Raw genomic sequence first — 25,023 nt, forward strand, 5'->3', positions numbered from 1 at the left:
TTCCCTTCCTCTCCCAGCCATCCCCACACCTACTTCCTCTTCTCTCCCTCTCGCTGCCAGTTCTCTGGTTACTCCCCCCCTCCCTTGCTTCTATCCCAGCCTGGTGCAAGCTAAGAGGGCGAGGACGAGGGAGTGGGAGAGATTGGCTGAGGAATCTACAGATCAGCTAGACAGCGAAAGAACTAAGTCTCTCTCTCTCTCATACACACACACACACGCACACACGCGCGCGCGCACACACACACACACACACACACGTACACTAAAAAACTCGGACCAGCAGCGCCGCAGCTGCTCCAATCCCTGGAAAAGGCAATCGAGCGCCCTCCGGACCGCTGCGCACAGCCCCGGCTCCGACCTGGCGCCCAAAACAGAGCTAGTCCTAGTCCCTCGCGCGGCCAGTTTGGCCGGGTGTTCCCAAAAATAAAGCGAGGAGGGAAGGTACAGACAGATCTTGAAAACACCCGGGCCACACACGCCGCGACCTACAGCTCTTTCTCAGCGTTGGAGTGGAGACGGCGCCCGCAGCGCCCTGCGCGGGTGAGGTCCGCGCAGCTGCTGGGGAAGAGCCCACCTGTCAGGCTGCGCTGGGTCAGCGCAGCAAGTGGGGCTGGCCGCTATCTCGCTGCACCCGGCCGTGTCCCGGGCTCCGTGCGCCCTCGCCCCAGCTGGTTTGGAGTTCAACCCTCGGCTCCGCCGCCGGCTCCTTGCGCCTTCGGAGTGTCCCGCAGCGACGCCGGGAGCCGACGCGCCGCGCGGGTACCTAGCCATGGCTCGGGCGAGCAGGCTGCTCTTTCTGTGGCTGGGCTGCTTCTGCGTGAGCCTGGCGCAGGGAGAGAGACCGAAGCCACCTTTCCCGGAGCTCCGCAAAGCTGTGCCAGGTGACCGCACGGCAGGTGGTGGCCCGGACTCCGAGCTGCAGCCGCAAGACAAGGTCTCTGAACACATGCTGCGGCTCTATGACAGGTACAGCACGGTCCAGGCGGCCCGGACACCGGACTCCCTGGAGGGAGGCTCGCAGCCCTGGCGCCCTCAGCCCCTGCGCGAAGGCAACACGGTTCGCAGCTTTCGGGCGGCAGCAGCAGGTGAGTGCGCGAGGTGAGACTCCCTTCCCGTGGTCCCGCCCCAGCTTTCTCCGAGGACCCCCCACAGCTTCCTTGTCTGCCCCTTGCTTGGTGGCGCTGCCTAGGGACCTTTCTCCGCCCTCCTCAGCTGCCCTCTGGATTCCTCCGTCCAGTCACACCCCGCGTGTCGCCAGCTGCATCTCCTGTAAGCCCAGTTTTCAAATCCAAAGTGAGAGGGGGAAATAGAATGAAGGGCGCGGAGCAGTAGAGGGGTGGGCTGGAGGAGCTTCGTGGAAAAAGGGAAGGGGCGACACCCCATGCCTGTGAGGCCTCCTGCCCTGAGTGACTGGAGCACCTCTAGGGTACCTTATTCTGTTGATTCCTAAATCGGCCAGCGGAAATTCCTCTGGACTGGGCTTTGGCCATGTTTACTAACAGGCAGATGCCATTTTATGCCAATGCCAGGGCCCGAGAGAAATCATACTTGAATAAGACGCCTTCCCCTCTCCTTTTCTCCTTCCCCAGTCACTTCTCCAGATATTGCACCCGCTCCTAATTCGCGCCCTTTGTGTTACTGTACTGTATTTGACACTTTACTTGATAGTTCCTTAGTGGCAAAAAAAAAAAAAAAAACAGGTGCTTGGGTGTTTCGATTATTTAAAACGCATCTGGGTAAACAGGGGTTGTACCATCCATCCTGGGAGGAGCTGGGAGACAAGGGGAGGGAGCAACCCTGGATGTAAACACCTCTTGGAATCTGCCCAAGAAAATCTGCTCATCCCATTTTTCAGCACAGATCACTTCGGACTGAAATTCATGGCTTAACAAGGTTTCTCCTAGCCCCTGTGGTGAAGGGAATAACTTATGCTAACAGCCTCCCTCCCTTGTGTTAACAGCTTGAGGGAAAGCTTCCTGGACACTAACTCTGTTTTTATGCTTTGAGGATTCACCAGGCTTTTTTGTTCACTACATTCATGATAAGGGGAAATGTAACTGCAAAGCCTATCTTCAGTGAACAGTTGAACAATAGCCAAGAATCTTCAAGAAAATGAGGCCATGCCTCAGTCAATACTATCAGAATCACTAGAAAGAAATCTCCCAAAGTTTTGATATGCAAGACTCCTGGAAAAAGGGAAAACTAAGGCATTCATCAAGGAAAGCCCTGCATTGTCTGTGTAAATATATTCTAGAGCTTACAGGCATGATGACATTTACAATAGATGTGAATTATGCTTCCTAATGCAGAAGTCTTTAGCTAGAGACTGAACTGAACCAGATTTTACTTTCTTCTTAAAACCATGAGCATGATCTGTGAGGAGAGCGCCACCAGTAAGGAAAAAGAAACCTGCTCTGTGTTATCCACAGTATCCTAGCCATTGGAGGAGGCTGTCCTGACAGCTGACTACACCAGTGAATACTCTGTTTACTTTAGTGCAACTCTAGGGGCATAACTCAGTGAATAACTCATGTGGGAGTTGCAAGGATTGAAAGGAAGTTGGGTGAGCTAGGCAGGTGGCAAAAATGAAGGTACTCAAATCACTCTTATCTTGATATTTGTTTTCTTGGTTATATTGCTAGGGAGTAGCTGAGGCCCCTAAGATAAAAAAACAGTATGTTTGGGATTAACAAGTTTCATTTATAGAATGAACCACATGGTTTGGAGGTAGAATTTGAATTTGTTTCATTCACGTATTGTACAGCTTTTATTTGTTTTAGGCTAAGTTAACCATGGATAAAGATTTTAACAACTCAGGCACCATATTCTTTTTGGCTTCAACTCATTCCTTGCAGTATTCCAGAGTGTGCCTTATCAGCCTCACTGTAGTCTCATAGCACCAAATAATAAACTCTGATATGGAGGCCAGACATTCCCTTGAAATGATGAGTTGCAGCTTGATGCATATATACAAGGCTGTGTGCCCTGATAAGAAAAGTAATCCCTTTAGCATTCTAGAGACTGTCTTAATGACTTATTCATCAAATGTAGACACTGGTTTTTGTGGAAGCTTAAGTGTCATGTTACCTCATTGAGACTCCTGGTGAGGTGGTTCGTGTTGGGCCCCTTCCAAGAGTGTTTAGTTACTAACACACTAAAAAGACTATTATAAGGCAGTTCTGGCTCTAATAAGGCAGGACTCTAGGAAGGTGCTAAGGTTTTCATGTGTGTCCCTCTCTCGTCATCCATATCAGCATTTCCATAACACCCTTTCACCTTGTGACATATGTTCCCTTGTAGGTGAAAGATGCTGTCTAAATTAATATAGTAGATATGTTTTCCAGTCCAGAGTTTTTAAGTTTTAGAACATATGGGTTTCTCTGTACTGAAGACGTTAGAAATTTCAGTGGAAGATCAGGTGGTGTGCTGTGTATGGGGCAGCTGCTGATCCGGCAGCCTCTGAGTGCTTATTCAGGCTGAGTTATAGCTTTAGAGTCCTATTTGTGCCTTGGTACATACCTGATTAAAATTATTTATTGTTCTAAACCTAGAATATCTTCGGTTGAAATTTAGCTGATGTGGTCTCCCTCTGATTACTTTCTACTTAAACCATTACTTGATGGTGGGTGGCATTCATCCTAAATACACTTTCTGCTAACCCCTTTTCTCCTCCCTGAATGCTATGTAGTTGGTGTGCCAAAACCGTAAGTTTGGAGTGCTTGTAAGTTTTTTTGTCATGTGGAAGGGTTTACATAAAGATAGGTTTTATCTTTCCCTTTGCAAAAGGTAATTTACAAAATCTATTAGTGACAGAGAAGGTCAGCTTCATAAAAATACACCATGTGAAGGAAGACAGAAGGATATGAAATTAACATTTATTTTGATTTTGGTTTAAGTTGTCTCTGGCTACTATATGATAAAGAAGAATATTTTACATGAAGTTTTCTTCTGTCTTGATCTTTTAAGATACTTTAGGATCATCACTTTCTCATGACTCCCATAGTCACTTAATCTTCCTTTTCTTAATGACAAATGTAATCTATTTAGGAAAAACAATTAAAGCACACATGTTGTTAGGAAACTATCACTATTTATGACATGCACCTACAAAAATAGCACATTTTAGTGAGTACTTGTCACCTTTAAAAAAATCTCACATACTTCATAGATTTAAAAAAATAACTAAGGCAATCCAGCCCCACAAGTGAATATTTTCCTGCAATGAGGAAGAGGAGATTCTTTCCTCCTATGACCAAAGTACTTTTAAGATAAGTAATTATAATATTGAAATGTTTCTGAAGTTAAGGCTAAAATTAAGGCTTCGGCAAAGATAGTATATAACTAAGTGTTGAATGATCATCCCAATAGGAGCCATTCCTTCAAAATATATGGAACCAGTGGGAAAACATCATTTTTGATAGGTTTGATGCTAAGGGACTATAAAAACTATTAAAATGTAGTTACCTTGAAGTGCCTGGCACCTAGAAACTAGGCTTGAAATTTAAAAGTACTTGGATAATCTGATGTTTTCATTTAAAGGACAATAGTACATCTGGGGAAGAGGAGACGGGTGTGCAGCTGCTTTGAATTACACACTACTCTGAATACATGATAGCCTTTAATGAAGTTTTTACTGTAACAAGTAAGACAGCTTCATAATCTCTGACATTTAAAACATCATAATGTCATGAATTCTTCATTATTCATGCTAATGTAAAGGAGAAAGGGAATGAATTACATATAAAAAAATTTAAGTTTAACTTTGTTGTTTAGCTAGAAACACTTGAAGAGACCAAGTGTTTCATTGACCATGGGGGTCAATGAAAAAAAAATCTCCTAAGCAAATAATTCACTCAAGGAATATTTGTACACTAGAAATAGATAAATAATTCAGAATGAATTAGAAGGTTACATACATTTTACCTAAGTAGTGGAAGCTCGTAAGCATTTGATTGAATGAGTTCAGATTTTTCTAAAAATTAAATAGGGACATGAATATCAAATCTGCTTTTAAGCATTTTTGCATCATATAATTTTATATTTGGAAGAAGCATTCAAGAAAACAAGTCCTTCCTTTAATGGAAGCAGAAGCAAGTACTATGATGTATTTGCCAGATAATTTTTCAAACATACTGAGCTCATCTCAAAACCTATTATTTTTAATAGCCAAATCTAATTTTGTAGGAGAAAATGTCACAAAAACAGGTCTTTGCAAGATGTTAACAGGTATTATATAAAATTGGGCCCCATGGTCAAACTTGGAAAATGTGATCAATTTTCTTTGCTGTGGGACCTTTCAAGACCTTTAAATGCTAATGAGTCCCCATAAAAGGGGAATACTTTCTCCTGGAGAAAGCATTTTACAGAAATGTCCTTCTAAGATGTCTAGTTGGGAAAACAGTGGTTCAGCTGAACACTGTCTCATTTTTCATTTCCCATGCAGTACCTATCTCAGTATGTTTACTTATATTATTACATTTTGGACTTGGGTTCAATTGGCATTGTACCATCTTCCTGCTTTTATGTCATAAACGTCTCTGAATGTAATTTTAGATATCTTCTGTCATTAAATTTTATTTTTTCCTATATCTTTATGAGTTCTCCTTCATTATTTTCATCTATAAGATTAATATTCATTGTTTCACACAGGTATTGTGCTTTAAAAAGAAAAGCTAGTTTATTTGTGGAAAAATTCACTAATAATCATATATATCACTTTATTAATGTTTTATCACCATTACTACCTTGATGAAGGACACATTTACTTAAGATGTCAATCAAATTCCTTATATTATAAATCCCCAGTGTTTGTTATATTTAATAGGCATAATAAAAATATCACACCTATCAAAAAACCTTATGAAAATGCTTGAGCAACTTGTTATATATTTTCTTTTGGCTAGTCAGGATTTTTGTGCTTCAGTAACAGAACATCTCCCCCCAAATTTTGATGATTCTCCCATATGCTAAATTTGTATATACTAATAATCAGTTAGTGTCTTAATGTCTTTATTTTGGGGGTAGTAGTGGAAAGACATTTGGCATCACAAATAACCTTAAGTCGGACTTTTCTATGCCATGTTTCAGTTGAGTAAATTTTTATGATTATGTTATGAATCCATGAAAATAGAATTTGTAATAGAAATATTGACTTTCTATTAATCAAGTAATACAAGTATACCTGGATCATATCTACTTTTGACAGTAGTAAAAGACAAAATGTAACCCAGAAAGCTCTCATATATGGAATATATGTAACAGCCAATAAAATTACTAGTTTATCTACATGTTAGCAGTGGTTGTATCTTAGCATAATGGCATATACAGCAGTACTCCTGGATAACACACATTTTAAGGGATAATATTTTAAAGGCATGAATTTCTCTTTGTTTATCTAAAACATCAGCATGTAGATCATAGAATCAAATGACCACGGTGGTTTTATTGACTCTTTCAATGATCTATATTTCTTTAAAAGCCGTCTTTTCATGGCTATAGAACCATGGTAAATGCAGTACCTTGATTGTATTTGGGCATACCATGAATATAAGTGTGTGTGCAAAATGATCTCACTTTATTACTAGCTTCAATTAGTTCTTTTTACTTTACTAAGGTACTGTTAAATATCTCTTTTATAAAATAATTACATTCAATAAATTTAAAAATATAAGGTTCTTTGTTCAGCCCCCTCATTTTACAGTTACACCAACTGTCCAACATACTATTATTTGCTTTTCCTTCAAAAACCTTTCTCTTTAATTGCATGAAATTAGTTTAAAGATGAATTAAGGGTAATTTCTGTACTTGGTGTTAAGTGAAATGGTTTTCAAGTAGAGAAAAGATTATTAGTGTTTTCTCTATTACCTAAAGCTAAGAGTTAGGTGATCTAACTTCCATGGTTGGCTGAACTGCTAAGAAGTAAAGTCATCTAATATTGCTATTCTCAGTTTCTTCATCTATCAAATGGGTTAAATTATACCTCCTGTGCCTGTCTCACAGAAAGATGGTGAAACTCAATTGACAAAGTGAATGCAAAGATGCTTTAAAAGTTTAGAAGTCCTATATAAATGAGATATTCTAACATTCTTAATATTTTGAGATTATTTCCCTCTGGCTTTCCACAAAGCGTTAAACATATCTCAAATGTTGATAATATGTACTTGTCTGTAGCACAGATGATGATGTAAAAATAGTTGGTAATCATCTGTGCAATCTATGATATCCCAAACCTATATTCAACAAATGTACTATTTTCTGTCCTGACCATGGTGGCTGAGGGGTGTAGGGTTATGCTTTTTTAGAGAGATTTCTTGAAGTTAATTGTTCTCAAAGTATAGTTCGTGGACTAGCTGCATCAGTATTACTTAGAACCTTGTTAGAAATTCTCTAGCCCATACTAGACCCGCCGAATCAAACTTTGGTGATGGAGCTCAGAAATATGTGTTTTAAAAAGCCATCTACAAGATTCTGATCCATATTTGAGAAACACTGCTCTAAGCTTCTGTCCCTAGAGTTTTGAGTATTTTATATCAAAACCAGCCTCTTAAAATCTAGAATTGATTATCATGTTATTCCTGATCTCATCTGGCCCTTTTAGTGGGCCTATCCATAAACAAATGGTTTATTGACTTATATAATGGTAAGCTTTTTAAAATATATACCTTAGAAGGTATATTACTGCCTTTATGATGGTTTTGCCATAAAGAAGTCTTCGAAATAAGTTAATCAAGACTGCTTACCCTTCACTCATAGCTGCAGAGACTTTATGATATAATAAATTTGCTAGAAGAAAAATATGGTATGAGCAGGGGCCTACAAAGCAAGTCCCTGGAGGACATGGAGTCTATCTCAATTCATCTTTGTGTTCTGAGGACCTAGCACAGTTTGCCATGTAGTTGACACTCACTAAATACTTCAGTTGAGTTGAGTTACATATTCAGGAGAAAAGATGAGATAGTTCAAAAGCTATCAGCCAGGCAAATATCCTTTAAAAATAAACTTGCCTTGAAGGAATTTCTTATGGGGCATTCTACCATTTATATATTAAATGGCAATACTATTCTACTTCATATACAATGATTATAATAATTCTTTTCTAATGAACTGAAAGGAAATATCATATGGTATTTATACCCAAGAAGGGTTCTTGCTGACTTTGGGAACTTGAAATTACTTGAAAGTTTTTATGCTTTGGTGTTAAGTAGGAAACACTTTTAAATCTGTTAAGTTTAGAGAGTTGTTCATTCAACACACCTAACAAATACCTTTTGGGACTTACGTGCTCCAGTGCTCCAGGCTGTGTGAAGTACTGGGAATTCAAAGATCTATAAAACATAGGTCTGCCCTCTCAGCACTCACAGTCTAGGAATGCCTTTGGGCAGAGGCTAAGAGTAGATAAACTGATTAATGAACATTTTACTATTCTAGAAAAACATACATCATATCATCTTTGGCTGTTTTTACTTTGGACATAGAGAATGGTTGTTTTGAGATCCCATAAAGCACAGTCATTTGACTGGGACTATGCAGGAGAAACACAGTTCTATGACTTTGTGTTCTTTGTAGAAATTCTTCCTTTTGCCCGTGCCTGAAAGTTAAAGGCAGCACAGGGATGCTGCAATCTTGACTAAGTAATCTGCAGCAAATATTCAGCCAGTGACTGAGGGTGGATGTGTCCCTGTCCTAGGCACCCCTGGCATTTCTAGCAGCTGTATTTTGTTTGAAGAAAGAAGTTGGGGCAGGGGGAGGTGGTTGTTCTTAGTCACATATTTTCTGTATGACTAAAATGTTTTCCCTGCTTCCTGGGGATTTAGCTAATCATCAAGATTTCATTTAGTCTATTTGTTTTAAAATCAGACTTTACATAGAAAGCTTTCCATTGTATGTTCTAATTCCCCTTGCAAACGTTCTGTGTGGGCCAGCACAAAGGTGAACTTCCCCTTACCACTCCCTGGACACAGCCTCAGCTACTCCTGGAGAGGCACTGAAGTGTTGCAATAGCATGGCTGGCCTTAAGTCCCGAAGTCAGAACCCGACTTCCTGAAATGAGTCCTTGGTTTCATCAGGTGCAAGTGCTTTGTTTTTGGATAAAAACAGAAATAAATCTTCTACCTTTATTTAATAATCAAACTCCTTTTAAAACGCCTATCTGACTTTCTCTCCAAAGTCAATTGCTAGCTAGCTTGCTAACTCCTAGGGTCCTTCATGTTTGCATTTCTCTAATGAGTAGGTTGAACTAAATTTGCTCATGCATATAAAAAAAGCTTTAGGGTCAAGCCCTGTGTTGGAGGCTGAAGAGTCTGATATAATTTAGAGCCTTGTCTTTAAGGAACTTATGGCCTTAAAAAGGAGCAAAGGTGTAATGAAAATGGTAATAGAGGCAGGATCCTAGCCAAGGAAATGGGTTGTCATGACAAGCTTGCATCCAGGAATGGTATCTCTGCCTTGCCTTAAAAAACAAATCTGGATTATCAAGGAGAAAAATGGTGGGTAGAGACATTGCAGAGAGAAGCAGCAACAGGTGCAAAGTCCCAACAAGTGTGTAAAAGAGAGTATGACTTGTTCGGAAACTCACCTGACTTCCAACATCCTTTTCAATTCTCAGGTGTTAAAACTCTAGAAAATTCAAAATATAAGATTATAATGCTAATGATAAACCCTAACTAGGCTGCAGTAAATACATTCCCATGTGCCAGTGCCAGCAAACAGTAAGAAAATAGCACCACCTATTGGTAGTCACATTTTGGCATCAAAATATTTCTTTGGGGAAAGCTAGAAAACAAAGCCGTTTATAGTTACTTGCAAGGGATGAGAGGTTCTCTCGTTCGCTTTCACACTCTACTCTACCACAAAAACATCCTCCTGTAATAGTCTTGACTTACCTCCAGTTGCCCCAGTCCCACAGATGGATCTCACTAAGTAAAACAGTTTGAAAGTCATGACTTATATTGGCTTGGATTTGGCCTCCATTTAACTATCACCGTTAGACTGCATTCTCATCTTTGACACTGGAAAGAAAAACCCTGATCTCTCCACAGTCCCTTAAATATTGGAAAATAATTCTCATGTCATTGCTAAGCTTTTTTTTCTCCCTCCAGGCAATGTTTTCTTATTTATTCAACTCAAATCTATGAGATAGTTTCCAGACCCCTCAACATCTGGGTTACTTTCCAAGTTGCTCTCTTCTGCATTAATAAACTGGTTAGAATGAGAGCACCCAAAATTAGGCATGCAATTCCAGATATATTTAGATGATCAATGTAGCATACAATTAATATTTTCTAGTACCGAATACTATCCACAGCCTAAAAATGCATAAGTATTTTTTGTAACCTGAAAAAAATCCACCCTTTTTTTTATCATTATTATATCGGTTTGCTCTTATTAATCAGGAAGTACACTTCAGGTTTTTGATTCAATCATTCCCAATAGATAAGTATCTGAATATTTCAGAAGACTAGAAAAGGTGAATATTAAGGTATTTTTTATTTACTGATATTCAAACGTAGATATTTGTGTGCATAGATAAAGCTGTGCTACAACTCATGGGGAAGAGAGAGACAATGCAAATCTTCTGTTCACAAGTATGAAAAGTTACTCACCTTACAAGTTAATATAAAATCTAAAAAGTAAAAGAGCATGAAAGTAATTGAGTAGATATTATCATGCACTGCTATTTGCAGGAAGCCGTTTACCTCATTCTTATTTCTCTATATACATTCACTTGACCCCATGCTGCTCGCTTATTACTATTTTTTTTCATCCATTGTAAATGCTCAGCAACTATTTGTTAAGTTGCTTTGGAGAGAAGATCATTAACTTACACAAAAATAAAATGTTTTAGAATCAGAGAAGGCAAAAATAAAGTATGGGTTAGAAAAGTCAAAGTCAATGAATGCTTAGTGAAATGGCTGATAATTCTAGCTTATTGTTTTGCTTCTTGGTTTTTTTTAAACCCAGGACGGAGAGGATCTAGAACAGGCAGAGATCCCTAGCCTAGGTGGAAATAACAAGATCAAACACATCAAGTGTTGGGCATAACATAATACCTTTGGTTAGGCTTCAGATTGGCCATTCCTTGCTCAACTTGGATGACTTTGACATTCACTAGAACTTCAATTCTATAGAAATACTAGAACTTCAATAACTAAGTTAATTGTAAGTATTTTTATATTTTCTATTTAAAACATTGGCAACATTTCTTTTGCAAAAGCTTCCAGATATACAGCATTGCATACTGCTAGAATGTGTTCCTTCCATCCCCTCGCCAAGATTTCCTTCTTCCTTCATCTTTAAAAGTCTGGTCCAAAGATTACTTCCTACCTGTGTGTTTCTTTGCCTCTACCTGGGTAAAGTTAATGGCTCCCAATTCTGCTCCAAGCATAGCTAACACCTTCGGCAGATTGTATTATCATCATGGCATAGTCTTTTTTTTCTCCTTTCCATTTTGACTACAAAACTAGTGATTATTCTAGACCACGACCATCCAATAGAAATTTAATGGGAGCCACAAATGTTAGTCACATATATAATTTAAAAATTTTAGTAGCCACATTTCAAAGTGTGAAAAGCAACAAGTGGGATTAATTTTAATAATATATTTAATGCAATATAGTTAAATAAAGTCACTTTAACACACACTGGCTTAATATAAAATGTATTGCTATGATATCTTATATTCATTTTCTTACCAAGTCTTCAAAATTCAGTATGTATTTTACACTTACAGTACATCTCAATTTGAACGTAAGTGGCTACATACTATCATACCGGAAACCACAGTTCTAGTTAGCTAACGTTTATTGAATACTTTCTATGTGTTTTATGTGCCTTCTCTCAATTAATCCTCGCAACAACTCTATAGTTGCTACTACTAGACCCACTTTATAGATAAGCACACCAAAACTTAAAGAGCTTAGGTTATTTGTCTGAGGGCTGCTATTGGTTGTAGTGAAATTGCAACTGGGCCAATGGGCTTTGACTTCATAAGAAAGCACTGGTTTAAAATGAGAGCCATTGGAAGAGGCAGTAAGACAGATTCTGAGACTTTTACAAAACGATATTGTAGATTAGACACAGAGGTAGAGGCTAATTAACAGCAGGTCACAAGGTGACTAGAAGGAAACATGTTTGAAAGAAGAAAATATTTTGAAGCAAAATGTGGGGCAAAGGGCAGGATTGGTTTACCCATTAAGTTACTGCCACTCATATCCCTTGGAGATCATTTATTCCCTGCCAGCATGTTTGTTTGGCAACCATTGGATTGCCACATACCTAGAACAGAGTGGCTTCTCTTCCTTCCACTTTAAATTTACTTCCAGCTGCTACACGAAATTTGGGTAAAAGTATATGCTCCGGTGACTGGTATGAATTAAGGCTCAAGTCTCTGAACAGTCCTGATGCCATGGCTTTGTTATAAAGGTCTGTAAAATATTATCCTGGTGTCATGGATTATACAAATGTGCACCAATGGCAGTTTCCTCCTTTTCCTTCACACAGTGTTAAAAATGAATAGAATATGTTTCCCATTGCACTTGTGCTTGGGGACTCAATGAACTCATTTTAAGTTTCCACATCTTTATAAAAATGTTTTGTTTTTACTGAAACGTGTTTTTGATCAAGAACATAATTTCACGATTGCGTGTGTGTTTCTGAAACAAATATGTATATGAAACAAGTGCATGGAGAAGGGCTTAGGCTCTGGTGACTGATCCCAGGATGGGAGATTCCAGAGTTCTAACCTCAGTCTTGTGGATCTCGTTTTATGAGCTAAAGGGGAGGAATGAAATTCTGCACCTATTAATAAATCTCTCATTCTCTTCTTCTCTCTGATTTCTGGATTTGAAGAATTGGAAGTATGGGTGAACAATTTTAATCATTTTTGTTGCACTATATAGAAAGTTAACTCTTAAATTTATGGAATGTCATAAACTTCAAACAAGCTCCACAACAGCATTCTTTTTCTTCTTTTTTGACATTTTTGCAGTATGCCTTATTTTTTCAGATGTATTATTTGAATATTGAGATGTGTTGGATCCTGCTTACCCAATGCTTATCAAGCATACTACAATTTTTTTTTTTTTTTTTTTTGAGACAGCGTCTCACTCTGTTGCCCAGGCTGGTGTGCAGTAGTGCGATCTCGGCTCACTGCAACCTCCACCTCCCAGACTCAAGCGATTCTCCTGCATCAGCCTCCTGAGTAGCTGGGATTACAGGTGTGTGCCACTACCGCCTTGCTAATTTTTGTATTTTTAGTAGAGACAGGGTTTCACTATGTTGGCCAGGCTGGTCTTGAACTGCTGACCTCAAATGATCCACCTGCCTTGGCCTCCCAAAGTGCTGGCATAACAGTCATGAGCCACTGCACCTGGCCTCATCCTACATTTTTTGAAGTAGGTAGAAGAAGATGTAATCCTTGTAAGACTGTTAATACCAGAACTAATAACAATAATAATTGATATTTAAGAAACACTTCACAGACACTTTATGGACTGCTTTGTACATATCTCATTTAATTCTGATGACATGGGAGGTAGATATTGTCTCATTTTGTGAATGAGAATATTAGCTTGTATAGTGTTGTGAAGTTGATAAGTGGCTGAGCGAGTACTCGAATCAAGGTGAGTGTAATTCCAAACCCTGTGTTTGTAGCCCGTAGGCTATACGTGCCTCAGATAAAAAGCTATTACAATACATTGCCAAATTTGTAGGAATAAGTCTTGACAGTCTTCCATAACTCTGAGCTTTCACCCCTTTAAGTTTATTTCTCTGTTAAAATTTTCACACATTTATGGTGCTTCAGTAAAGGAAAGAGCAAATTAATTAAAATGGCTGATCCTTGCTAACCTTTTTTTGTCTTTTAAAATTATTCCTGTTTATTGCTCTCTTTTTATTCCACTTCCAGGAAGCCTCCAAAGCAAGAGACTGCATAATTGTTTTGCTTTGTTTTAATTGAGGTGAAATTCACATAGTATAAATTTAACTAATTTTAAGTAAACAATATAATGACAGTTAATACCCTCACAATGTTGTGCTATCACCAAGTCTATATAGTTCCAAAATATTTCCACAATTTTAAAACAAAACCCTGTAACCATTAAGGAGTTTCTTTTCGTTAGCCCCTCCCTTTGGCTTCTGGCAAACACCGATCTGATTCTGTCTCTATGGATTTTACTATTCTGGGTATTCCATATAAATGGAATCAAACAATATGTGATCTTCCATGTCTTGCTTTCATTTAGCATAATTTTTTCAAGGTTCATCCACATTGTAGCATGTGTCAGTACTTCATTCTTTTTCATGGAAGAATAATATTTGACTGTATGGATATACCACAATTTCTTTATCCATTCATCCATTGGTAGTCATTGGAGCTGTTCTAACTTTTGGCTATTGTGACTAGTGCTGCTATAACTATGTAATTATATGAGTGCCTGTTTCAATTCTTTGGCGTGTATACATAGGACAGCAATTGCGGAATCATAATAATTCTATGTTTAACTTTTTGAGGAACTGCCAAAGAGTATTCCACAGCAGGTGAACCATTTTGCATTCCCACCAGCAATTTGAGAGTGTTCCAATTTCTCCACCTTCTCAGTAACCTTCTGGGTTTTTTTGTTTATTTGTTATAGTCATCTTAGTGTGTATCAAGTAGTACCTCACTGTGATTTTGATTGTGTTTCCCTGATGACTAATGATGTTGAGCATCGTTTCATGTGCTTCTTGGCCATTTATATATCTTCTTTGAAGAAATGTCTATTCAAGGCATTTTCCCATTTTTATTTGGTTTCTTGGTCTGTTTATTGCTGAGTTATAACTGTTATTTATATGTTCTGGATACTAGATTTATCAAATGTATGATTTGCAATTATTTTATCTTATTATGGAGGTTGTCTTTTCACTTTCTTGACAATGTCTTTTGATATACAAAAGTTTTTAATTTTAATGAAGTCCAGTTTATTTTATAAATTTACTGATTTTATTGATGTATCTACTTTTTCTTTTATTGCTTACACTTTTGGTGTCATATCTAAGAATGGCTTCATATCTAAGAAGCCATTGCCAAATTCAAAGTCATGAAGATTTACCCCTAGGTTTCTTTCCAAAAATTTCATGGATTTAGTTCTTATATATAGGTTTCTGATTCATTTTGAGTTAATTGTCATATAGTGAAGTAATGGTCTTGTTTTCTCCTGTTTACTCTCTTTCTTTTTCCTTCCTAGAAACTCTTGAAAGAAAAGGACTGTATATCTTCAATCTGACATCGCTAACCAAGTCTGAAAACATTTTGTCTGCCACACTGTATTTCTATATTGGAGAGCTAGGAAACATCAGCCTGAGTTGTCCAGTGTCTGGAGGATGCTCCCATCATGCTCAGAGGAAACACATTCAGATTGATCTTTCTGCATGGACCCTCAAATTCAGCAGAAACCAAAGTCAACTCCTTGGCCATCTGTCAGTGGATATGGCCAAATCTCATCGAGATATTATGTCCTGGCTGTCTAAAGATATCACTCAATTCTTGAGGAAGGCCAAAGAAAATGAAGAGTTCCTCATAGGATTTAACATTACGTCCAAGGGACACCAGCTGCCAAAGAGGAGGTTACCTTTTCCAGAGCCTTATATCTTGGTATATGCCAATGATGCTGCCATTTCTCAGCCAGAAAGTGTGGTATCAAGCTTACAGGGACACCGGAATTTTCCCACTGGAACTGTTCCCAAATGGGATAGCCACATCAGAGCTGCCCTTTCCACTGAACGGAGGAAGAAGCGCTCTACTGGGGTCTTGCTGCCTCTGCAGAACAACGAGCTTCCTGGGGCAGAATACCAGTATAAAAAGGATGAGGTGTGGGAGGAGAGAAAGCCTTACAAGACCCTTCAGACTCAGCCCCCTGAAAAGAGTAAGAATAAAAAGAAACAGAGAAAGGGACCTCATCAGAAGAGCCAGACACTCCAATTTGATGAGCAGACCCTGAAAAAGGCAAGAAGAAAGCAGTGGATTGAACCTCGGAATTGCGCCAGGAGATACCTCAAAGTAGACTTTGCAGATATTGGCTGGAGTGAATGGATTATCTCCCCCAAGTCCTTTGATGCCTATTATTGCTCTGGAGCATGCCAGTTCCCCATGCCAAAGGTAGCCATTGTTCTCTGTCCTGTACTTACTTCCTATTTCCATTAGTAGAAAGACACATTGACTAAGTTAGTGAGCATATAGGCGGTTTGTGTAAGTGTTTGTATTTCCATTTGCAAAATCCATTGGGACCCTTATTTACTACATTCTAAACCATAATAGGTAATATGGTTATTCTTGGTTTTTCTTTAATGGTTGTTAAAGTAATATAAAGTCAGTATTGGTATAAAGAAGGTTATGAGAAAAAAACATATGTGTGAAACATACTTGTTGTGTTGCTTCTCAACATGGTGCATATTCAGCCACGTGGTTGTGTGTGAACCTGCACCTGTCCATGTAAGCAAGCCCCAAATGGTAGAAGGCTGACCTTGGAAGAGTATTCAAGGAATAAGTGAATGTCATGGGAGCACAGAGAAGAGCTGATGGGATTGATGCCCTAATGCAGAACATGTTTTAATAAATACCCTCTTGTGAGCTAAGTTGTCCCCACAGAGGTCAGGATCAGGATTGACTCAGGTAAACTGGCCTCGTGAAATCCACTACATGCTTATTTCATTTGCTTCACTGCTGAACATCAGAAAAGGAAAGCAAAATAGAATATGATGACTCTGTAAACTTTTGCCAAGACTAATTTCAACTTTTCAGAGCTTACCTGTATCTCTTCGAAAATCCATAAGGTCTGAACTTCATCATATCAGTTCTCAGTCTCCTGACAAATATATTTGCAGAAGTCTCTCCAACCCCCACCTCCAACTTGCACGGCAAGTTCAAGTGACTGTTCTCTTTGAATTTACAGTTTAAATAGTACCCTCTATAGTAAAATATAGTGGCACTCTTCAGCCTTCAGTTAAGCTTATTGGTGCACTTCCATTCTCAGCTTGTAGCAGTTTATATCTCTGTTATACCAAAAAAAAAAAAAAAGTTGCTGAAGGAACAGAATTCAGAGGAAGAACACAGTTTTTTTTTTCAAAATTTGAAACGAGTCCATTTTTGCTACTGTATGATAATGAAGAAAAAATCCTTTGTCTCAACAAATGACCAACTTCTGCTTATGCATCTCTAAAATAGCATTTTCATGTTCTAGCCAAGTGTAACACTTGGTTATAATCATTGGGATGACAAGCATAACAAACATAAATGCAAAGGGCTTTAGTCTGGCACAATGGTATGCCCCTGTAGTTCCAGCTACTCTGGAGGCTGAGGCAGGAGGATCACTTGAGTCCAAGAGTTGGGGTAAGCTCTGATTGCACTACTGCACTCCAGCCTGGGTGACAGAGTGAGACAGCGAGACCCTGACTCTGAAGAGAAAAAAAAAAAAAAAGCAAAGGGCTGACAGCACAAGGCTGGGTTTGCCTTTTCAGGGCCACAAACTTGATTGAAATTTTATTTTCTTGTAATAATACTTCTCTAAGACCCCTTCTTTCCCAAGGATTTTTGATCATTTTATGTTTCATAAACCCAAACACAAAGTACGAATTCTATACACTTGCAATTATATAAAGAGCCTTGTCTAAATATTCATAAAGGATATTTTACTGATCAAACAAAATTGTTCAAATGAGATAACATGAAAAAACACACACACAACAAAGATGACAAATGTAACAAGCAGTGATGAGTCTTTATTTTACAGTGTGGCTTGCCTTGTGGCATTGAGAGGCAAGAATGGTTTCAAAATCTGTCTTTAAACCCAGGATGACTGACTTTAGTTGGGTCTCGAAGTTTTCCAAATAATCCCTCTCACTTATAAAGGGTAATATATTCTGGGTAGCCTGGGGAAGTAGTTTTTCCCTTTTCTCCTGACTACAATCCTCAGGACTCAGGAAGCCATGATAATGCAGAGATACTCTGTTAGTTTTCTTTTGAACCTCTAGCTCTGGAGAATTGATTTGGTATCCACCCCACCACAATTACTTCCAATTTGTCCCTCTCATTTATTGGTTCTACCTGCTTTTACGGTTCCGAAACCTGCTGTTACTTCAGAAGTGCTCCATCATGTTTCTCAGTGATCTAAAGAATAACAATTTAAGAACTGATGAGCAATAAGGTAAAAATAGCAGAAATAAATTTAAGGAGAGAAGTATGTTAGTGCAGGAGAATAATTAAATGTACACGCTTGGTCATAGCAGGGCATCTTAAACCTTAATATCCTGGCAAATTGCCCTGGATTTAGTTAATATGTAGGTTCTCATCCAGTGGATATAGGAGTAGAGCCTAAGATTCTGCATATCTAACAAGTTCCTAGGTGATGCAGATGCTGCTGATTCACAAATTTTGCACTTTGAGTAGCAAAAATAAGAGTCAAATCCTTTTAACTTGAATCTTGATTCTACCACTTACCTGCTATGACTCCTTGGAGAAGTTATTCAGACTCTCTACAAGTTATTTTTACAGTCTGAAATGGGTCAAATAGTAAATAGTAAAAATAGTAGTTTCTATATAACAAAAACAGTGGAAAAATGAGACAGTAGAGCACCTTGCACATAGTAGGTTATCAATAAATACCTGTTATTGGCATTATTATTCACGGTCATTTCTGAGACTGAGGAGAAAGAAAAGCAAACGTAGGACTCTGAAGAAAGACTACATAGGAAACGAGATCAAGAGAATAAAAGTTGTAAGGCAGAAAAATGTTTTCTAAATGTTTGTAGTCCCTTTTCAAACATCACAAAGCTGAAAATAGATTTCTCCCTTTGCATTCAACCGCCCGTGAGCTCTTCCAGGGAGGTTTATTTGGAGAGTAAGAGAATCAGGAGAGCATCAGTTGCAGCAACTGAACTCACCATAATATTTGTCAAAACTTGGAAGGGCATCAGAACTCCAGGGAGACATAACAGGGATAAGTGTGGAGCTTTCTCTCTGAGCTTCAGATTTCCTTTTGCCAAGTTGAGAGTGGAAGTTTGGCTGTTACATAGAGTTCTCAATCTCTCATCACCTTGTGTGGATCTGTTTAACTTTTAAAGCTTTCTAGTGGTTCCCTTTAAGCTTTCCACGCCTTGTGTCTTTCAAGTGGTACGGTGACCAAAAAGATGGGAAACATGCAGCCAAATTAAGCTGCTACATTAGGGGTAATTAATAAACATCCCTGTTATCTGCACCGTGTCCAATACTGCAACCAGAGTGAACTTTGTAAATAAAAATATAGTCTAAGCAACAGAGGAGAATCAAGGCCACTGGTCAGATCAGTACAAAACATGTGGAATAACTGAGGTGCCAAAGACCTTTCAGACTTTAGATATAGTTTTTGCCCCAGAGAAAGTTCCCCCAGGCTAGACTGCTTTGTTGGCCCTCCTTTCTTTTGGCCTCCTGAGCCAAAGAGTGTTCTATATGGCAGGGCTTTTTGTCTGCAAAAGTTGACAACCTGTTCTCTAATTCAGAACAGCTGTGTTCTTTCTGCCTTTCCCAAATTCCAGGCTTTGCCCTTTCACTGATTCCAATTAGATAGTTTCTGGGCTATCACACCCATGTGGGCTGGACTGGAAGAATTGTGGAGTAAAACTCCATGGCCCAGGTCAGGAATGAAGGCTCTTAGCTGATGACATGCTCTCCCCTGCTAATGCATTTGTAATCAAATTCAACTCGAGGACATCATACACAGCTTGGCAGGTGCAGGCCTGACCATTGTAGATTTCATTCACAGACATGGCAGTTTGGATTTTTCTGATTTCTAGCCCTTACAGCCAATCTGTTCTCCCAGAGAAAGATTCTTGGAATTCTGCCATGAGATGAAAAATACCCATACAGTTAATGCCAAGTTCTATACCTTTGCCTCTCCTCATCACCTTAGAAGAGATGGAAAACAGAAATTTCAAATGAAAGTGATTGAGCTGTTGTCACTGACAAAGATCCAAGAGAAGTTAGTTTTGCTTTTTTTTTTTTCAAGGAATTTTGCAAAAGCTAGAAATAGCAAACACATAGAATTAGGCAGCAAAGAATCTAAACACTTTGAACCAAGTATTCCACACAAAGAAGAAATTCACATTTAATGCGTTCAAAATGATACAACCTCAATTAATTTCCTGAATCTTCCAATTCTAATCTCTGGTCATAAAAATGAACTCCAAAAACATTAAATCTTGATGTGCTAAGTTACTTAAGCAAAAAATTACCTAACTGCTATTGAAGTCGTGCTTCACCCTCATTAGAAAGAGCTGGTAAGGCAAATACCACAGATATGCATTAGTAATTGATATATTAATTTTTTAACTTGTTTAATAAAGAGTCATGAGAAACATGACCTGAACTCAGAAACAAACAGAAATTCCGGACTGGCAATATGCTTTACACCAGCAAATTACCGGGTGGATCTTTTGTGCACGACGTAATTATTTCTGGTAATGGCAGGTTGATCAGAGGATTTCATAGTGAGAAAAAAAAAGCAGGGGAAACTCCCTAGTAATCTGAGAGGTTCCTGATAAGATACACCAATGCAGAATCAGGGGCTTCTGTCCGAATTCCAGTTAGCCCACTAGAGACTACTCATATACTCATAGTTTCTGAATCTATCATTTGTTACTTGAAGCTTTAAAAAAAAGGACAGGAATTTTCCTAGGAAACACCCATGAATATTTTCCATATCTACACCAGGTCATTTGCACAGAAACTTGTATTTGTGTTGATAGGAACTATTTCCACAGAAATGGATAAAAATGGAGGGTATGTTGTTTCTTTTAAGTATTTCATCCATTTAACAAGCATTTATTCCATGCCTAAATTATACTAGGTGCTCAGGAACAGCAATGCACAGCAGAATTTAGCACCCAAGGTCTCATCTAATTAAGTTGATCCACTTTGTATAAAATTCAAATATTATAGGAGTCATTAAACATTAAAATAACAGAATAATTTTGGAAAATCTGGTTTAAAAGTTTTCGCTTTATGACAAGCTATTTAGATTATTGAGTCATAAAAATAACTTTAAATCAGTAGAGAAAAGTGGATGGCTGCAAAAGCTTTCTTTAGAAATTACCAATAGCAATAACAAGCAATGGCTACTGACATTTGTTGTACAATACTGATTGTAGTTTGTGTAAGTTACACAGATATTATTGGTGATGCAGGGCATACAATGTGCAAAATAAAACAGCATGGACTTCCTCTCCTCAAGGGAGGAATAACTTGCTTTGTAATGAATTAAAGCTAATTAATTCAAAGTTAACCAGTCTTTTTAACATATACTGAAAATCTCTAGGAAAAAAAAGTAAGAACAGTTGCCCATCATTAAGTCTAATTATTTAGTTACTTATGCCTAATCACAGTAAAGTTGAAGTCTGAAGTATGGATTTTGTTTCATTGATATTAAAAGATGGGATGAGATTTAACCTTTCTCTGCCAAAAATAATCCTTTTTTTCTTTTTTTTTAAGAGTATGCCTGCTTTCTATATTATTTTCTTCTCCCTTGGTTTGTATATACCCTTAAAGTTTTAACTTGTTCCAGTTTCCCATGCTGGGAGTTTTAGGAGTTTGAAATTAAAATACCAATTCACTGGGGCGGGGTTCCTCTGAGCCATGAGAAACATGGCTCAAAGTTCTGAAATTAAAAAGCGAAAGTTTTGGTCGAAGTCCTACTCCTGAATTGGTCTCTGGCAAGTTACCAAACTTCTGTTTCTCAATGTGTTTAAAACAAAACTACTTTCACCTGCCTAAAAGAGGCATCGAGAAACACAGGTGTTGCACACTGGGGCATCTCTTAGGAAGTTCTTACCACTCTGGCAATACCTAACATTCTGGACTTGCAAAAATGACTGTTCCTTTAGTACTTTTAGCTAGAGCAGAGCTATATGGGGTTCTCTAAATAAAACCACATGCTTCACATGAATGTTAGTGGTCCCATTTGGCATTTTCTCAGGGAAAAGATTCTTACTCAGGCTTCTTTGGTGAAAGTTCTGGTATCCATAGGATAACTTTAGGCCCTCATAATTCCCAGAGGGAATTCCCAGAGGAAGTGGCCCACTCTTAGAACACAACTCCACGCCTAATTCTAAACCAGTGGAGCAACAGTGACCCCCAGTGGCCAATGGTGTGGTCTTCTTACCCCCCAGTTTGTACTTCTAAGAAGAGTTGAATAATTACATAGTGGAATAGTAACCATCCAATCCATCTTGGCAACTATTAAATTAAATAAATCAATACCCCTCTGACCTGCTTGGTTTTATTTTAACAACAATGCCTAAATATCAATATAGCAGTGGCAATAATGTATCTCTGTTAGAGTGCTTGTTAGGATTTTGATTAATGTAGGGTCAATAACTAATCATTTTTTGTTTCAATCCTGTTATTGAAAACACCGTAGAGTGTATTAATTCCATGTTTGGGGGCTAAGTTGTTTGTAATTAAATGATTCTTGCTGAGATAACTTGGTTTAAATCCTCTACCAGTTACAAGCTATTTGAACTTAGATATGTCGTTTAAGCTTTTTGAGCCTTTGTAAAATGTAAGAAATGTTAGCTTTGTTGTAAGAATTAGAGATACTACATATAATATGCCTGGAATGCAGCAGGCACTTAATAAATAATAACCATTTTGGTAGTGGTGGGATAGGAGATTGGGCTTAATGTACAATGATGCCAGAGGTTTTATTAAATTGCTGAAACAAATTCATTAGATAAGCATTTTGTGTAATGAGGACTGAGGAGTGGAAACGCAGTTCCACCTAACATATGTGTTCTTCTTTCATTTCTTTCTCTAGTCTTTGAAGCCATCAAATCATGCTACCATCCAGAGTATAGTGAGAGCTGTGGGAGTCGTTCCTGGGATTCCTGAGCCTTGCTGTGTACCAGAAAAGATGTCCTCGCTCAGTATTTTATTCTTTGATGAAAATAAGAATGTAGTGCTTAAAGTATACCCTAACATGACAGTAGAGTCTTGCGCTTGCAGATAACCTGGCAAAGAACTCATTTGAATGCTTAATTCAATCATTAGTTTATTTTTATGGACTTCTTCCGGTTTTTTTTTTTTTTTTGCACTGCCAATGCATTTTGTTTCAAAAGATTATTTCTATAGTCAGAGGGGAATGAGCAAATAGACTGAAGATTGCCACCAAGGAAAAGGACTGTATTTGTTTCTGAATGTAACTTAAAGCGAGATTTTTAGTAAATATGGACATCTATTTCTCTTTTTGTAATCAAACACAACAACTTATCAAACTGTTTTTAGAACTGTTAGAGAACACACGGGTTTATTTTTGTAATGTTCTTTGAAAACAGAATGGAGAAGCAGCAATAGCTTGTCATTTATCTCATTTAATGACTAATGGGAAATAGAGAACAATTTCACGTTTTGAATTAGGCTTATTGCCTTAGATTCCTGAGAAAGTGCTAAATAATCAACTCTGATGTTTTTCTTAAGTTCTTGAGACTCTTGTTTATCCTTGTTTTCCCTCCACAAGTCATTGTCTAAGTGTAATGGAAAGTTTATGCTGAGCGTTAGTGTGTATGTATGTGCGTACATGCACCAGGTGCCTGTGCCCTCTGTAGGATGGTTTGCTTAATATGGTTTTATAATTCAGTTTACACAGGATTCTTTATTTTTTTAATTTTATATTTTGGCAAACACCATTCAGTTATAAGAACTTTGCCAAATATGATAGAATAATTCAAGAGCATATACAGAGAGTTACCACTTGACCCAGCTATTTAATTGCAAATACAGTTGTTTTCATTTCATTTCCTACCAGAAAAAGGAATCAGCAACCTAGTTTTTGAAAACACAAGTATAATTCCTCTTTTGTACTTCTTTTTCACAAATGCTTTTATTTATTCTAAATTGAATTTAAAAATCCTTCCTAAAGCCATTAACTCTTTAATTCTCCTGATATGCCTTTACTTCCTATGAAGTTATTGGTAGATGTTGAGGCCCAAAAACTGATAGAATATTGAAGATCTTCTTAAATGACCAATTTAACCATAACCAAATATTGAATATCATTCTTCAGTCACATCTAAGTCAGGCACTTTTTCACATAGATCAGGGCTTTTGGCTCAGTCATGAACTCTACAAGTTAGCAAAGCTTACAAAACATTATTCACCAGGTATGGGAATCAAATATAGACACTTGTTTGTCTTTGCTTTCCATTTCTATGTGTCACATACATATATGTGTCCTCTTATAACTTTACTCTTCAAAATTATTTCAATATCCTTCTTCTCATTATATTTATTTGTGTGATGGAAATGCTTTCAGGCCGTAGATCATTGTTGGTGTTAATCTGTGGTTAATCCTCATTTTAGTTCCGTCTTATCTGATACTTAGAAATATCTCAGCCATTTTGGAGGCTGTGCAGTATCAGAAGACATGGAGTTTGTTCTGTCTCTGCCTGTAGCTAATTATGGTGGTTCAGTCATTTAATAAATATGTTTTGAGCATCTATTTTGTGAAAGGCACTGTGTTACCTGTGTGTCTTTAGTGTCCTCACTGGTAAAATGAAGAGGCTGGCCATGAGCTGGAAGGGTTAAGTTTATAATTCCAGCTATTTCACACCCGTCTTCCTTGAAGGAATGATAGCGATAGATATAAAAACACTGTAAGTCCCTCTTTTAATAAACTAAATGCAAGAACATCGTATACTTCGCTGTTTGTAAATTAGTATGGCATTCGCTTTGGTTTAAGTGGTATTTTATTGCAAACCCATTAAAAGAAGAACTCATGAAAAGAAGCTCTTTGACACCTTGGGGTACACAAATGTTGGTGTGGGTGTGTGTTGGTTAATTCTGTGAGTGAGACACACCAGTTCTAAAAAAAAAATGAGTGAAGTTCTGGTGCCTGAGTTACCATGCTTTCTTCTAGTTCTTACAGTAGCGTAAAATTAAAGATTCAAAGTGAGATGGAGGATAAAATTACTTTTTAATACATGTTCTCAAACATTTGAAAATAAAAGTATATGATAGAAGGGGGC

The 25,023-nt window shown here is 38.0% G+C and overlaps 1 protein-coding gene across 1 annotated transcript; it reads left to right on the forward strand.

Moving 5' to 3' along the window:
* Window positions 1-190: 190 nt before the first annotated feature.
* Window positions 191-24,692, forward strand: BMP3 (bone morphogenetic protein 3). Its single transcript, XM_004038884.5, has 3 exons — window positions 191-1,085; window positions 15,222-16,132; window positions 22,818-24,692. Exons 1-3 carry the CDS (start codon window positions 770-772, stop codon window positions 23,007-23,009), a joined length of 1,419 nt encoding a protein of 472 aa, XP_004038932.3. The 5' UTR covers window positions 191-769; the 3' UTR covers window positions 23,010-24,692.
* Window positions 24,693-25,023: the final 331 nt, after the last annotated feature.

The sequence above is a fragment of the Gorilla gorilla genome, chromosome 3 (genome assembly GCF_029281585.2).
Source record: "Gorilla gorilla gorilla isolate KB3781 chromosome 3, NHGRI_mGorGor1-v2.1_pri, whole genome shotgun sequence".
NCBI lineage: Eukaryota > Metazoa > Chordata > Mammalia > Primates > Hominidae > Gorilla > Gorilla gorilla.